This window comes from Dreissena polymorpha, chromosome 2, assembly GCF_020536995.1.
Source record: "Dreissena polymorpha isolate Duluth1 chromosome 2, UMN_Dpol_1.0, whole genome shotgun sequence".
NCBI lineage: Eukaryota > Metazoa > Mollusca > Bivalvia > Myida > Dreissenidae > Dreissena > Dreissena polymorpha.
This window is the reverse complement of record NC_068356.1, coordinates 100123056-100140596: the sequence shown is the minus strand read 5'-3', so window position 1 is coordinate 100140596 and position 17541 is coordinate 100123056. Positions and strand designations below refer to the sequence as shown.

The window sequence follows — 17541 nt, the reverse complement described above, 5'->3', positions numbered from 1 at the left end:
TGATTGTGTAATTTGCGTAAAATAAACGTGTCGATGTAATTATAACATTACATGATCATGAATGTACCGGTGATACCAATCGCTTCCCTTGACATACTTATAATGTAGGTTGTTTTAAAAGTGCACCTTTTTGTAGACGCAATAGTAGTAGACTGATATACCGATAATATATTATATTAAGACCAAAGTTTACAATTAATATACACAATACCACATAACATGTCCAAAACAAAAACGTGGTACAAAAATAATTCTAATGAAGATGGAAACGTATGAAAGTTATTATTAAGTAATAACTTAATAAAAAATATTATCAGACATCCTTTGTTCAGCTTACACTAACATAAAAACAATGTTCTTTGATTTCCCTTTAAGTAATTTTTGAATGTATATCTAACGACCTGCTTGAGATACACCGATGAGTGTTGTTCGGTCAGGTTTTAGCGTACAGCCGTAAGATTATTCTGAACTTTATACAAGGCGATTTTAATATTAGATTGGTTTCATAAAATATGTCTCTATTGGTGCAAGAAAGATAAGATAAGCAGTGACATTGACTGAAACTGCAATTTAACTGGAGTCGAATATCTACAACTTAAGTGAAGGTAATTTAAATGTAATACAATTTTGAATTTAGACGTTTAATAGCGTCCTCTCTTTACATGAATCTGTATTTACTTACCGGTAATTAATGTCATATCAATGTGTATGTTTGTTCAACTCACAATATCTGTATTTATGCTTGTCATAGCATTTTCATATAATTAAACTAGCAATAAGCATGGTAAATCTATTTCAGAAATGAATATTGTTGTTCTCCTTGGTTTGTTCTTTCTTCGCATCGAATCAGGTAATTCACCAGCTTCAGTCTCAGGTTTGCTCGATTATCACCAACTTCAACCTCTTGTTTGCTCGATTACTCTGTCCGTCGATTATCGTTCATCTAATGATTAAACTTATTATTGGATTATGCAACCATCTCACTTGACAATAATGTATAAACCGTCTTCGTATAAACTCAGTTTTCGATTGAGGGGACATAATATGTCTAGTATTTTTTTAAAAGTTTATAGCACAAAGTAAATCTTAGATCAATCTGTATCTAATGTTGAAATCGAACATTGCCAAAATATTATTCGATTTTCAGCGGACATAATTACGCTCCGATATGTTTGCAACCGTTTAAGTCAGTTCATTGAACTGACACTAACAACTTACTGACTTATATAGGAACTAATTTTCGAAAATCCAAATTAAAAACAGTCAAAATATGTAAAGCGAAAACAATATGAATTAAAAACATCACAGTGGAAGCATTTAACCCATTAATGCCTAGCGTCTATGAAAAAAGCCTTGGCAAACAGCGTAGACCCAGATGAGACGCCGCATGATGCGGCGTCTCATCTGCGTCTGCGCTGTTTGCTTAAAGATATTTCTGTAAGAAATATTGTAAATATATAAATTACTATACTAGACATCCCTAATTTTGGAAATAAATATATCCAATTTAGAAGGATGGGCGAGTCCACTAGGCATAAATGGGTTTAGACAAGCAAGCAATCAAATGTTGTTGTGATGCTTTTTCGCGAATGTAGCGTGTCTGCCTATATAAACACAACGAGTATCGATACAGAAACTATTAAGTGTGAATGAGCTGTTTTTGCTAAATATTTTATATGAGATATACAAGCTTAATGATCAAGGCTCTATATAAAGCACGTGCATATAATGTTATCTATCGCTAGGGTCTTACTTCCTGAAGCTATTATATAAAATAAGCGAACATAATGTTTCTCCAAACATGTCTTTTTTCTTTGTTTGTACTATAAATAGTTATGACCTTCTTAACATCAAAATATAAATTATTTAACTACAGCAACAGCGACACAATGCTTAAGTTGTGCACCAATGCCTAGCAGTGTCCCTTGTATTACCACCAGAAACTATCAAAGCGGGCAAGTACGTATTGTAATTCCATGCAAAGTATAATCTTGTTGATAGTTATGAAGTGTGTTTTTTAACATTTCTCACAAATACCATTTATCATGTGCAATGATATATACAAAAAGTGCGGAAATCGCCATAAAACCCATTGTACTTTCAGGAATGCTATGCTAAGTACGCAATGAAGCATGATGGTACGATTATGTACGAATTCGGTTGTCACAATAGTCAGGTCGGTATAACGTCAGACTTTATAATACACTTTACATCTGAAGTTCTTCTTCATTTATTATGTAGGTTGTTTCAGATGCACACATGCTTATAAATGTAAGAATACAATTGCTCAAGAAAGAATGTCTATTTTGAAGAATGATTTTTCCAACGCACATACATTGTGGAATTATTAACACCTAATTGTTAACCCATTCATGCCTAGCGTAGAAAAAATGGCTTTGCAAACAGCGTAGACCCATATGAGACGCCGCATGATGCGGCGTCTCAACTTGGTCTGCGCTGTTTGCTTAAAGGAATTTCTGTAAGAAATATTCTAAATATAGAAATAAATATACTAGACACCCCTAATTTTGAAAATAAATTGATCCAATTAAAAAGGATGGGAGAGTCCACTAGGCATTAATGGGTTAAATACGCGTATTAGTATCATACTTTATTAAGTCGGTGTAAATAGTGCCGTCACTGAAGTCTTCAATCTATACATTAAATTGACTGTTCGACGATGGTGACCACAGCTTTTATGCCTGTAATTTCACTAAATATAACATTACAGACATGCCCCGGCCAGATGGGTACCCATGCTTTAATTGGCAAGCGGGCAACAGGCGATATTGAACTATGCTATAAATGTTGCCAAGGAGATATGTGTAATCAAGGCACAATTTGTACAGGTATAAGTCAACTTTAATTAAAACAGTATAATATACCAACGGACGCCGGATGGGTCGCCAACCTCATTCGCATATTATTTGTACTTCGTGTTCATGCGAGCAAACAACAGCACGTGTACATTGTTGTTTTAATCCCTTACTATAATGATAAGTTCTAATGCACCTATGTTATATCTGTAACTTTGCACATATGTTATTTCTGTTACTTAAATGAAGCTTTAGAAATATGAATTTCGTGTTCACATATTACGAAACTTCTTTTTTTGCAAGTGAATTGGATTTTATGGATTCGTCGATTTGTTAAGATTGAATATGCGTATTTTAGGAATTTAAAAAATATGTATAAATATGATGTCATAAAACGAAACCACTAAACAAAACACATTAACATACGCAGTTTCCAATAAAATGTTACTATTTATTTTACAATATTGAAAGGAATCAAGGAAGCGAACAGGCATTTATACTCTTTGATCTACATTTAATTAAACCAGTGAATAAGATAATATTAATGGCTATTTATAGAGCGCGTATATAGGCTAAATGAAACAGCCTTTACTCACATTTATGAATACAACATTCTATATATGATAACACATGATTCACAATAGTATAAATTATTATTTTCAATATGTGTGCGTGTTGTTTCGAAAATGAATTATAAAATTGCTGTACCACATTTGTAAAAACGTATACAGATTTTCATCAACTGTGTTTACAAAAGTAAGTGGTGGACGTACACCATGGTTTATCGTTGGCACTGTCTTGAATTACCTTAAACCAATTTATTTACGCTCGATTGCATATAGATTATTTTAAACGCTATCGAGTCCGTTTCCTAGGACAAGAACCAGTACTTGGTGTCTATGGAAGGGGGGGGGGGGAGCTCAAGAACGCTTTCACAGTGGGGATCGAACCCTCGACCTCCCGAACGCTAGGCGGACACCATGTCCACTACGCCACGGCGTCTGGAAATAGACAATTCATATTAAAGGAGTCAATATCGTTCTTGATTGTATTAAGTGCCCAGTTTTATATATTTATGTTAACTGATGCCACAAAAGATTTGTAAAATATTATAGGTATACAAACAAATAAATTATATTTTACCCTTCATGCTATTTACGGAGGTTTTACCCCTAATTTCATTAAATGAATCGAGCTGTCACAAAGAAAAAATAATTTAAATGTTTGTTTGTTGTTTGTTACAGCGTCACCTTCAACACCATCACCTTCCACCACTATGTCGACGACTACAGGTTCAGTCAACAACGATATTCACAAAGCAGGAATACGATCTTTAACTAACAAAATATTTAAGTTTACGGGAAAAGTGTATATGTCGTATAGTTTTCTTTATTATGTTTGCTTTTAATATATTATTGAAACAAACTGGATAACTTGCAATTACAAATATATTACAACTTTATTCTGTCTCTTTCCATAAGTGAAAACGTGAACACTGACACGTGTTTCAGCACCTGCGACCCCTGTCAATCCGTGTTCCTCAAGCCCCTGTGTACATGGATCGTGCTTTATAAGCAGCGCAAACCCTGTCACATTCTTCTGCATGTGTCCGAGGGGCTTCGAGGGGGTCCATTGTGAAACGAGTGAGTATTTTGGAAATGGCACACGGATTGCATACATTGAAAGAAACAACGCGATTGAACAAAGATAAATATTAATATAATTTGACAAAAAATGTTGATATATACTTATATGTTTAATATTGTGAACTATACAATTTCACTCTATAATAATAATGTACTATGTTACATCTAGTTGAATTTTTTTTAATGTAAGGTGCTACCCTGTACATGTACCTAATGTTATAGTTACTAATATAAAGAAGTGAAACTCCAGCGGCTGGAGCAGTATTGCATTCTCAGTATATACAATTAGTTGGTCCTTTATTTAAGGCAAGTGACCAATTGCCTAAACAGTACAAAACAGCAAATTCAAGACAACATAAACACGTATAACAATAAAGCTGGAGTTACCACCTTGGAGCGGTCAATGCAAATCATTGGGGGTTTTAACCGGTTTTAGAGCGCCCAACCTCACACTTGGCCCAGCAATATTCATGATACATATAAGTGTAAATAAATTTAACCTCAGAGAATTGCAACTCCAATTAAACAATAATAAAAGGGAATTAAAACGCATTCATTTTAATTTAATTTATTTAATTTTATTTCAGACCACTTTTTCAATTATAACATACACACCAACACCAACAAAACACCAGAAACAGTCTTTATTACGTTTGAGCTCATAAGTCGGTGTTGGTGTATTTCCTAAATAGTCAATAATACATAGTTGGACATGGTTAGTCTTAGTTGTTGAACAAAATGTCAACTGAGTAATATGATGGATTAGATATTTTTTTCCAAACAACCTGCGTAGTGTGTTTGCGATACTGTAGTTTGCGGAAATACACATACATGAAGAATGGATTTACTTAACACTGAATTGTGTCATTTTCGTATGTTTAATTATTTCATTAATTGAGCATCGTTTGTATGATTTGCTCATTGTAAGACTATATATATATATATATATATATATATATATATATATATATATATATATATATATATATATATATATATATATATATATATATATATTTATTTATTTATATATATATAATATATATATATATATATATATATATATATATATATATATATATATATTTATTTATATATAATGTTTTAATAAATACTCTAACTATTCTATCTAAACGATTTAAAATACAATACATCAGTATATCAGTTTAAACAAATTTCTTCAATGTGAAATCGAACGTCCCTTTGCAAAATTTAAACCCTTCAAATGCGTGCTAGCCAATCAAATATTTGTGTGAGTCCTGTATTATAAGCAGCGGAAACATTCTCACATTTTCTGTTTTTGCTTAAGTTTCTCCACAAGACTTAAAAGTTAAACGGGTTAGAGGCCCAATATGTATGATAAGCATTTGAAGCGTTTACATAGTGTGTATATGACATACTATATATGAAACGGACGAAACATTATCAGCATAGACGAAATGTTACCACCCGCTAATTAAAAAAAAAGCAAGTGACCAAGTGATTTAACAAATGAAAACACAAACAACACAACGATTAACGTAAATAAGAGGTCACCACCTTGTTCAGGTCAATGTAAATATTGCGGGATTCACTCCAGTTTAAAGGCATGCGATATCGTTGAATTTGAACAGCAATTCTCTCAAGTAAATTGAGGTACACTATTCACACAATAAAACTACATTTACTTGTTAATCCTCACTAATATCAAAAGCTAAGTGAATTATAAGAGTTATGAGTTATGTTTTAATTAACTTAAGAAAATGAAAAAAAAACATTTCAAAAATATGGTGTAAACCATATTTGCATGATTTGTTAAAACAACACGAATAAATAAGTTTGCATGTAGAATGGACGATTTTCAGAAAATAAAATATCGGGCGAGACATTATGTCTGCCTTATGTCTGCCTATGATTACTTCATAATTTTCAAGCATCTAACTCGATTTGAAATGCGTTTACCGATACTATTATGAGAGACCAGTGAACTTTGATTTTTATTTGCAAACCGACATGGCTTTTGTTCCAAAACAAAAGAAAATACCTATATCCCAATATTACAAATATACAAAAAGAAGGGCTTATATTGCCACGGAGATGATGTTGTTGGGAAAAGTACCCAGGCGAAATGTATTCTCAATCATAACGTTTAGTAGTACGTAACCCAACCCAGAATGTTTCACATTGATTTTGCTAGAAAATGGTTTTAGAGGTTGCTACTCTTTATTTATACAAACAATACCAGGATTATTTTTGAGATCTTTTAAATTCCTACGATTTCTGTTTTAGTAATCACGTCCACTGCTTCGGCATCAACGTATACACTACCAACAGCCACAGGTACATATGCCTTAAATGTGTTTGCAATTAATTTAGTTTCTTAAAACGTGCGTAGAATTACAAGATAAATAGTTCATTTGTAAAATAATTCACCTTCTAATACAGCTATTCTCTATTTGAAGACATATTGAAACCGATTATTGCAGATTTTCGTTTGTTGTTGCAACAATATTACATGTATATTCCAGAAAAGTAGTATTTATATAATTAAAAGCATATTGAAGAGAGTTATTTTAAATCGTGCTCAATGTAAGAATGTTTTTATTATACACTTAACGCAAAATAAACAGAAATCATAACAATATTTGTAACCAATAAGAAAGCAATATAATGCAATTCAATACACGGAGGTGTCGATTTCACGAACACACTCTACAAATACATGCTCGCCCTGTCCGTGTATTTGAGGAAACTGCTATATTTAGAGAGGATATTTCGTCATTTTTCTGCATACGTTCAAGAGGCTTTATTCGTCTTCAATGTGAAACAGATGCATTATTGCGTTTTTCTCATAAACATCGACGAGGTTTCAAAAATATATAAGAACATCGTAAATGCAGCATTTTAAACAGTACCAAAGTCATGGTCGTTCACACACAACAGCCGATGGTATTCTCAAACGTTGTGTTGTTCTTCCATAATTGAAATACGTCTAAATCATAAAATGTATATGTCTGTTTCAGTCATTACAGCAATGTTGGCACCGACCAATGTAATAACAATATCGTCACAAACGACGGGTGAGTATAATTCTGGGAAAACCGTTTATCATACCGACTACCACCACCGACAACAACACACATTTCATTTCAACAAAAGAATATGCACGAACAAAAAAGACAATCATAACACGTTCACATCACTATGATTACAATTTCATTATGCTCTGTACCACTATTGCAACAAATTGAAGCAGGGACTAATATTGCAATGAAAGTGATGCGGTTAGAATTACAAGATAAATGCTTCATTTGTAAAATAATAAACCTTCCAAGACAGCTGTTATTATATTGAACCCGATTATTGCATATTATATAAAATATAACATGTTTATAAAACACATTTATTATCTGATTTTTCTATATTTAGAAGCATGTTGAAGAAGATGAGAGTTATTCTAAATCGTTCTCATTGTATCAATGTTTTTTATTATTCATTTAACGCAAAATAAAAAGAAAAAATACCAATATTTGTTAACTATTTGAGAAATTAAAATACAGCAATATAATGCCTTTCAATACGCGAAGATGTCGATTTTACTTACAAACCCTCCAAATACATGCTCGCCCAGTCCGTGTATGCGAGGAACCTGCTATATTGGGAGAGGAAATTATTTGTCATTTTTTCTGCATTCGTCCACGCGGCTATACTGGCCTTCGATTTGCAAACGATTTATTACTGCATTATTCTAGTAAACATGACGAGGTTTCAAAAATATTAAAACATCGTACATGCATCATTTCAAAAGTAACAACATCATTGCCGTTCACATATCAGAGCCGATGGTATTCTTAGCAACTGTTTTGAATTGAAATACGTCTAAATTATGACATGTATGTCTGTTTCAGTCATTACAACAATAGTGGCACCTACCAGTGTGATATCAACATCGTCACCAACGACAGGTGAGTATAATGCTGTGAAACTCATTTATCATACCGACTACCACCACAGACACACATTTTATTTCAACAAAAGAATATGGACGAACACAAAAGACAATTATAACACGTTCACATCACTATGATTGCAATTTAATTGTGTTCTTTACCACTATTGCAACAAATTGAAATAACGAATATAAACCAAAAACAGAAACACATACATTATTTAAACGGTTGAGCGAAACTTACAATTTACAATTATTTAAAAATAATTGCTCGAGCAAAAGCTCCACTAAACAGTGACATTATAACCATCAGCATCTGCGTTTTAGCAACAAAGAAAACAAATAGTCATCCACTCGTCCGCGTCAAGTTACTTAAAAAACTGAACGATTTATATCACCCATATCTTATGTGTCACTAACAAGAATCCCTGTTTACAAAACCGTTAAAGTAATCTCTGGCGTTAACATGGTAAATAGCTGTTCCGGGTAAAGATTATTATCTAAGTAGGTAAGTTGTATATGAATTACGTTTTAACATGTAAGTTATGTATCGGCAGTCGACTGCATGCGCTTAAAGTAAACACATTTGCGACAGTTTGTGTTTAACCAACAAACATTCTGGCAAAATTATGTATGCAAATTCTAAGAGAAAGGTGAAATATCTAAACCCAATATTTCTGATGAATCTCATAAGACTTGAAATATCCAAAACTTAAACTTAACTCAGATTTTATAGAAACAGTCTTTTTATCCTGAGTCAAACGCCAAAAACGTTACAAAAATTCCCCGAGATACTTGGGAAATGAGACTAATCCGTGTTTTTGACTTAATCGGTAAGTTTCTGAACACAATCACATTTGTCTTTTCAAGATTAATTTGTATCCCATCATTGTCCTTTACATGTTCTTTTCAGTTAATAATGCTTTGGGCAATGGCGGCAGTTTCGGCCCAAACTTGAAACGTCTTTGGTGAATACTAATACGTAAAGCCCACTTATATTGTAACTTAATGATGTACAGTTATCACAAAAATGTTCCTGAAGTATACGCGTCTGATGGTAGATTTGGTATGGCCATAAAACAATACATGCTTTTATTGTTGTATCGGCGTTCATATTAAATGTTTTATTTAAGTCTCATCCATTTTATGTACATAATAATTACCTAGCATTAAAACACACATAAACACATGAAAATCCCCATTCTATGTAAGAATTATAAGAGACTATGAAGAATTAAAAATTGCGTACTTTCGACATACTTGTTCTATATATACATATTTAAGTTAAAAAAATAGGTTAAAAGTTCAATGCCGTTGCTAATCCATAATTAAAACTGACATAAGATAAATTGACGTAAAATACTGACACTACGAAAAGAGGCACTAACGCGTATAATATAAAATTGTTTAAGAAATCAATTATCACCTCTGACCAGGTCGGACATTAACTCATTAGCAATGGCTACACACGCTTAGATTAAAACTAACAGACACTATTTACAAAGACCACATTTACATAGCTTACAATTTAAAACCATATCAGTTAAAAATTATAACTATGACAACCCCTGACCAGTGACTCCAGAATGATAGAGACATACTTAGCAAAACAGAAATCCAGTTCATACTTCTTCCGCATGAATCATTAACCCTACCAAGCTTCCCATAACAATCTGTGTGACTTAATAAAGGATTGGGTCTCTTAATTCTTGTTGCACACAATTTAAGGAAGTTATTTTGCACTACCTAGCATGTTGCAATTGTGGATATAACAATGAAACGGATAACATACATGTACTCCAAAATAGGTTTCATTACAGTTTTAAACCTATTTTGATTAGATGTATTTTTTCCTTTCATGAAGAATAGAATAGCCGGTTTTGGCTGATAAGTACATACAATTCTCTGTAGTAAATATGTATTTCAATTTTTTACAATCTGACATGGCATGACAATCAGGATTTACACTTAAATTATCCATTAGCATTTTCTTTGCATCAACATACAACAGACAGTGAAAGAGTACATGTAGTTCATCCTCGATCTTATCTGGACAATGGAAACAAGTTATATTACATAGCTCAATATTTTCATACCGACCGGTCTCTAACCTAAGCGGCGCCACACCACACCTAAACTTAGTTAAAGCACTTCTATAATTGAATGGTATTTTACCGCTAATATATGTTTCGGTACCAAAATCTACTTTAAATAGTGTATACGTTCTTAATTTATTTCTTCCTAAGCCCCTTTGTCCAGATTTTCTATTAATTAATCTTTTCCATTTAACAGTTTCCTTCTCTAATAACTTCTATATCATTTATAACATGTTTACTATTTACCTAATGGTGTATCTACAATATCAGACATTTTAAGATTATTTAAACGCACATTTAATCGTGTGTACCAATTTCGAACGTTACTGATTTTGTTAAATTATACATTTTCTTGTTAATCTAGATTCATCCATATTCACATTTATAAAATGCTGTCTACAAACAGATCCTAATTGTATAACTATTGGTGGTTTCTAGCCCATTTCACCCAAAATAGCCGCATTTGGTGTGTATTTACCAACACCAAGGTAGTACCGCATAGCTCTATTCTGAACTGCGTTCATACATGAGTAGGATTTATCTCCCCATATTGGCGCACTATAATTAAATATGTGTTGTTCAGTGGTGCCATTTACAATCGCCAGTGCAAACGACAAGCCAGAAATGGGCGCTTGACCGAAAAATATGCGATTTGTTGTAGTTCTGGACCAACTTACTCAAAGCAACCTTAATGCCTAAGATAAGCCTTACGCTGACTTAGAAACTTTGCCCCTTACTCAAAACGGTTATAAACTAAGATAAACCCATAATTGCTATCTTCGCTTAAGGCTTCTTCATTGGTCCCTTAGTGCTTTCCGAGATAAACATGATTTAAATGTTAAATACTCACAAATAAGGCGTATCTGTAATTTCTGCGATGTATGAAACAGGTTTATAGTATGATCCCTTTCAAAGAAGAGGGGCATATTGTTTTGCTGGATGTCGGTCGGTTTGTCTATCGGTCGGCCGGTCGGTCGTCTATCGGTAGATCAGTTCGTTTCCGATCAATAACTTGTGAACTGAGGAACCAATTAGCTTGATAATTTCCATGTGCATTGGCCTTGAACAGTAGATGACCCCTAATCAAATTGGGGTCACAAGGTCAAAGGTCAAGGTCACTGTCATCAAGAATTGACTAATTGGCATGCTGCTTCACATGTGCATTTGCCTTGGACAGCAGATGTATTCTATTGAAATTGGGGTCACTATGTCAAAGGTCAAGGTCACTGTCACAATAAGTGTGATAATACTTTCCGATCAATAACTTGTCAACGAATTTACCGATTGGCTTGATACTTTATATGTGCACTGGCCTTGAATGTAGATAATACCTATTGAACTTGGGGTCATTAAGTCAAAGGTCAAGGTCACTGTAACAGAAAGTGCAAACATCGTTTCCGATTAACAATTTGTCAACCAATTGACCGATAATCTTGATACGCTACACATGCATTTGCCTTAGACAGTAAATTACCCCTATATAATTAGGGGTCACTAGGTTTATGGTCACTGTCACAATAAGTGTAAAAAAAAATCCAATCAATAAATCGTCAACGAATGGACTGATCGGCTTGATACTTCACATGTGCGTTGGCCTTGGATAGTAGATGACCCCTATTGAAATTGGAGTCATTAGTTCAAATCCCTGTTAGGGAATGGGGAGGGGTGGCATATGTCTCAGAACGCGGGACTCTTGTTGGAATTTGTTTAGGTGAAACATCATTTGTAATATTTCAAACACTCAGTTCCGTATTTATTTATTATATGTTGCTTATTTATTATATGTTGCTTTTCTTTTGTCAAAATTATACTCTTATTTTAAATCTGAATATTTTCGAATATTTTAAGCAAAGTGAATTTAGTTGTTATCGGTTTACAGAATATTGTAGTCCAACCATTCTTTGAATAGCTATGACCAGCCTTCGTTGACAAAACCTTTAAAATGCACTAGGACCAAAGTCCTATTGACGATATGTCAATATATCTCATATTGCTGATAAAGAAGATTCACCTATTTGGAAATAATGAAGCATGCTAAAACTTTCAGAAAATTGCGGTCGAATGCAATCTCAATTGAACTGATATAATAGTGTGTGGTTATTTTGCAATTGTAAAAATGTGTTCCAGTATCTCATTGCTCTAAACATAGCTTCACTTGCCTAAAGAGTTATTTATTCTAACTGTCACTGTACGACAGTGCCTAAGAGTGGCATTGTGTACATGTATTGAACGAGAAGAGAAGAAAATATATATTGTATGTTTATTGTCTGGGATTTCGTTGCACAAACGCTACATATATGAAGCACAGTCGCTAGCTATGAGAATTCCTTGATATTATCTTACATCGCAAATGTTAATGTTACTATAACATTGTCGCACTGACATAGCTTAGTTCGAATTGGAAAACTCGATCTATATTGCGAACTGTATGAGTGTTACAAGCGTGATAAGATAAAAATTAAACGGGAACGTATTCGTGGCTTCTAACCAGTTCCAGAAGTAGTAAAATGACTTAAACTCAGATTGACAAAATGACAATTTGCAAAACAATTGTCATGTATCCACCAATAAATCTTATTTTAAGTCAATCGGCGTTGAAATTAATACAGATGCCATAACTGTTTTAAAGGGACTGTCAACCGCGATTCACGAAAAAAGAACAGTTCTAAAATACCGTATCTTTTACAATTATTAGTTTATATTGATTAAAAAATCACGACTGGTATATTACATAACTTTAGAAAAGTTGTTTATTTTTCATATTTTCAGTACCGGTATATTCGGTAATAAATTTTACTGGGTATGTCAACCAGGTTACTCCCTGTTAACTATAAATAACGCAAGTAAATTGATCATCATCGTCACGTGATAAACCCAGGAATGCAAATTGTGCATGCGTAGTGAATTGTTGATATTTTATAATAAAAATGATCAATCTACTTGCGTTATTTATAGTGTGTATATTGTTATGTCACCTATTTTCGCGATGAACTTTCGATTTCACATCGCGAAATTTTATAACCGAATATATTGAAAATATGAACTTTTTTCAAGTAATGTAATATACCAGTCAACAAATAATTGTAAAAAATACGGTATTTCAAAACTTTTCTTTTTTCGTCAATCGCGGTTGACAGTCCCTTTAAATGTTCAACAGCAGGATAGATATGATTGGTATCTTCTCGCACCCCATATTTTTGCTCGAGGACTTCTCAAAAATTTGATTTTTAAAAACCTTGTTGCATAATTAATTTAGATTTACCCAATCATTTATATGTATAGAGAATATTGCATATATATACTGACATAGGTTTTTTTATCTGTGAAAATAAGGTAAATACGACGGTCATCTTATTTCACTTAACTGATTCTTGAATTGTAAGACAAATATTAAACAATTCAAAAATATAAAGTAATAAAGACATAAAAAAGCAATATGTTATATACATAAGCCAACTGCATGTAGATCTAGTAATGTTAAATAAACAATTTAATGAGATAAATTATTTGGTTAATGATTCGTCTTAACGCTATTAAAATTTATTTGTACACACAGAATCGTGCGTTAGTTTTAGAAAGAACCTCTCTATTGTGGTGGAGATTAACTCCCAGATTGAAGAAATTCACCGATTGTGAATTAGTGTCGACATGAAATGCCAATTTTTATAATAAAATGTTCATACATCTATCTTGTTTATTTTACATTTTCACATTAAATTATTAAACATGCTGCACGCATAATAAAGGTACGTCGTAACCTACTTTACAACTCCTAAATATCAGCATGAAAATTATCATTTATAGAGTATCATTTTTAGTACAGCCATTATTTATTTCTATGAATGTATTTCTAAGTTTTTTTCTTAAAATATTAATAAATAAAGTGTTAACAAAAATGTTCAATTCTAAAAGATATGTTGAGTACCTGCCTTTAAATGTATTTTTACTTCCCTTTCAACACCTGTGTGAATTGTAATATCTAACCGTTATTCTTATACATAAAACCTCTGTTAAAAGTGTGCATTCCGGTAAGCTTGAACCTTAACAAAGTTGTATATATTGCATGGACACTATATTAACACTTATTAATGCGAAAACGGTTTAAAAAGCATTCGTTAATGGAAAACCATCAATCGAAATAGTAACGCCTTTTTATCGCTTTTCATCGGTATGTTTAAAAAACATTCTATAACTAGCATTGTGTTTAGAACACGTGTTGTTTCTAAAGCCTCAGATATGCTAACGAGCTTAGAGAAGGCAATATAATATATCAAATATTTAACTTGCTGTTATGATTGTTTAACACTATTCCTAAGATTACATATTTGTTAATAACTGTCAAAAATATAAACATCTGTGAACACGCCCCTTTAACTTGCCCTTCGTTTGTCCCTGCCAACGCAATCAGCGCACCTACTTCAATTAAGATAACGTTTTCACTGTTAACAGTGTCTTTTACAATTGCTGTCGTGAAATAATGTCGAACGTTATGGCGGTCGTATTTTTCGCTTGGGCTTCGTTTATGCTGTTGTTTGATTATGCAAGTGAGTTGTCATTTTATACACTGGTACCTGCTGGAAATAACCGTAAGTTAACATGCATCGCTGCGGCAAACAAGCAGAATTATGAAAATAAACAAGATCAGAGTATTGACTTTGCCTTGTTTTTAGCTCAACCGTCAGTCTATTATCCGAATGTTTCAGGCTCAGTTTTGTGTTTTGACATATATAAATATTGTTACTTATTTACTGTTAAATATTTCAATAAATGCGGATTTTTTCTTTTCAGCAATATATCATGAAACGCATTTGACGCAGAACTATTTTAGACGGAAGCTTTTATTTGCCTTTTTTTTTAGAACAAGCATTTGTATAAAAAAATGTTTTTAATTGTTTCATTGACTGAAAGGCAATGGTCCTAGTTATTCTGCTATTTATGTCGTGATATGTCACGCATGTACAGTTCTGTAATATCTAAAGTTTGTCTTAGTGCAAATAAGAACGGTAACAGATAAGGACGAGTTCATGCAAGAAAATAAGAAGAGTTGTGAGTACAGAAAAAAACGCGTAATTACAATCTTCAATTGCGATTCCATTTATGCACACACAATTTAAATGACGAGTGATGTGTTCCCTTAATTAACATTTATTCAAGACCATACAGGTGATCGGTTAGTGTGATCGTTCAGTATTTTGTGTTTTTGACACTGATTAGAAGACCCATTGGACAATCGATATTTCTTTGGTGAACTTATTCATTACGTATTTCGTCACTTTGAGAAACAAAACATGCTATGGTCGCATATGATAAATGATAAAAATGTATACATATTAGGTAAAGGATGCTATTCTGCCCATACTTTCCTGATTTAATTAATATCAGTAAATGCCAGATAATAGTACATATAAAGCAATGTTAAATGTATTGCTTCTATCGTAAGTACAGCATATACCATAACAAGAAAAATATTTTTTGACATAGCACTACAGATGTCATTATTTCTTTAATTTCCTAATCTTAATGATTGCACTCCCAAATAATTAAAATATTATTGTTCAGGTTCCTTAGGACAATAGTTTATGTGTGTGAACACTGTCGCGCGTCATTTTTAAATTGAGAAAAGCGCAGTATTCGTGCGTTAGACGGGACATAAATCTTTTTCGACAAAAAAACATTGTTCTAATTCATTTAAAATTATCTGATGCGGCTGAAAGTGGCGTGAAACTCACTTGACACAAGTACATCCTTGCAACATGCTTGACGGTTGGTCCCAAGTGAATTGCAAAAATGTGATTGCTATTTTTGTAAGTGCGTGGCTTATGCAGGTCAACACAATTTTACTTGTATTATTACCGTGGGTATACAATTGCGATCTTTACAAATAATTGGTGTAACAATATGTAAGAAGTGAAACGTTGGCTACGCTAGCAAAGGAACTACCTTATTATACTTCTACCAGGAAACATGTTCCTTGTTGCATTCAGTAAATAATCATAGTAATATGCAATATAGGGTAAACGCTTTTTAATTGTTCACGCGGGTGTTTGTTATTAAACCAATAAGCATATTTGAATATTTGAATAACCAAAACCAGACAAATTGTTCATTAACCGAAACAACATTTCCTAAAAACAATTCACATATGACATCATCAAAGTCACTCTGTTAATGAAGTCTTTATAATTTTCTCTTTGTCATTTGATGTCGAATTTCCTGTTTCGACGTCTTTCTGAGAGGAAATGAGGTGTCTGCGACCAGTCTGGCTGTTCACAAGCCTATATCCACAGATCAAGCGCAGAAGGTCGATCAATTCGGAGAAAAAGTGGTGACAGGTTTGATTTAGGGTTACCATCAGTACAGGAAGAGAAGAAAAGCCACTTGTAATAGGGTGGAATATGAGCCGCAATAGACAGAGATTGAGAGCTACCAATGATGGGGGCTTTTGAAGCCGCGTGGTGTGGAGTAGAGCTTCGGTTTTGACTATTTTAAGTCGCAATTATTAAGGTTACAGCAGTAGGCTGCTTTTGACTGATGTCCCGGAAGCATTGATGCATCGCTTTGCAAGATCCAAAAGTGGTTATGCTATTGTTGATTGAATAAATTGATAGTGATCATGTTTGTAGGAAGAAGCGCGTTCAATATGTTGTTCTCAATCTTTGTATGACCGAAAATTAGGTGAAAATATCAACCGTATGGGTTAGTTATGTCTGATTTCTTTTTTAGTTAGGGAAAGGATAATTGGAAGGATGATAATTAGGCCAGCATTTTTTTATTATCTGTTTTACGGGAACGACCGACCCTATTTTTCGACAAATACAAATAAAAATAAAAGTCACTTTCGTTTTTTTTATTAAAGCGGGTATATACGATTTTTATATGTGCTAAATTGTAAAATATTGATACAAATATGTTATAATAACACACAATTTGCAAGAAAAATGATACATTTAAGACGAATTTCATAAAATACAGCAAATACAAATTAGCGCCCCGAGCCGATTGTGACGAAGATAATTCGTAATTATTTTCCTACAATAACCGATGCATTCGTCTTT

The 17541-nt window shown here is 33.0% G+C and overlaps 1 protein-coding gene across 6 annotated transcripts in view; it reads left to right on the top strand.

The window, feature by feature from the left end:
* Positions 1-412: 412 nt before the first annotated feature.
* The window catches only part of LOC127868263 (microfibril-associated glycoprotein 4-like), a 36814-nt gene continuing 19685 nt past the window's right edge, over positions 413-17541 (top strand). For 2 of the 6 annotated variants that reach the window (XR_008044047.1, XM_052409890.1), the window contains exons 1-10: positions 415-605; positions 800-850; positions 1877-1959; positions 2105-2176; positions 2732-2849; positions 4061-4108; positions 4328-4459; positions 6731-6781; positions 7465-7521; positions 8350-8406. Coding sequence is in view for 4 of the 6 variants with exons in the window: in XM_052409890.1 (XP_052265850.1) it covers positions 802-850; positions 1877-1959; positions 2105-2176; positions 2732-2849; positions 4061-4108; positions 4328-4459; positions 6731-6781; positions 7465-7521; positions 8350-8406 (667 nt within the window). In the remaining 2 variants the exon portion in view is untranslated. Of the gene's footprint in view, positions 617-799; positions 851-1876; positions 1960-2104; positions 2177-2731; positions 2850-4060; positions 4109-4327; positions 4460-6730; positions 6782-7464; positions 7522-8349; positions 8407-17541 lie in introns of all 6 variants that reach the window. The other 4 variants (XR_008044048.1, XM_052409886.1, XM_052409887.1 and 1 more) reach the window with 4 other exon arrangements.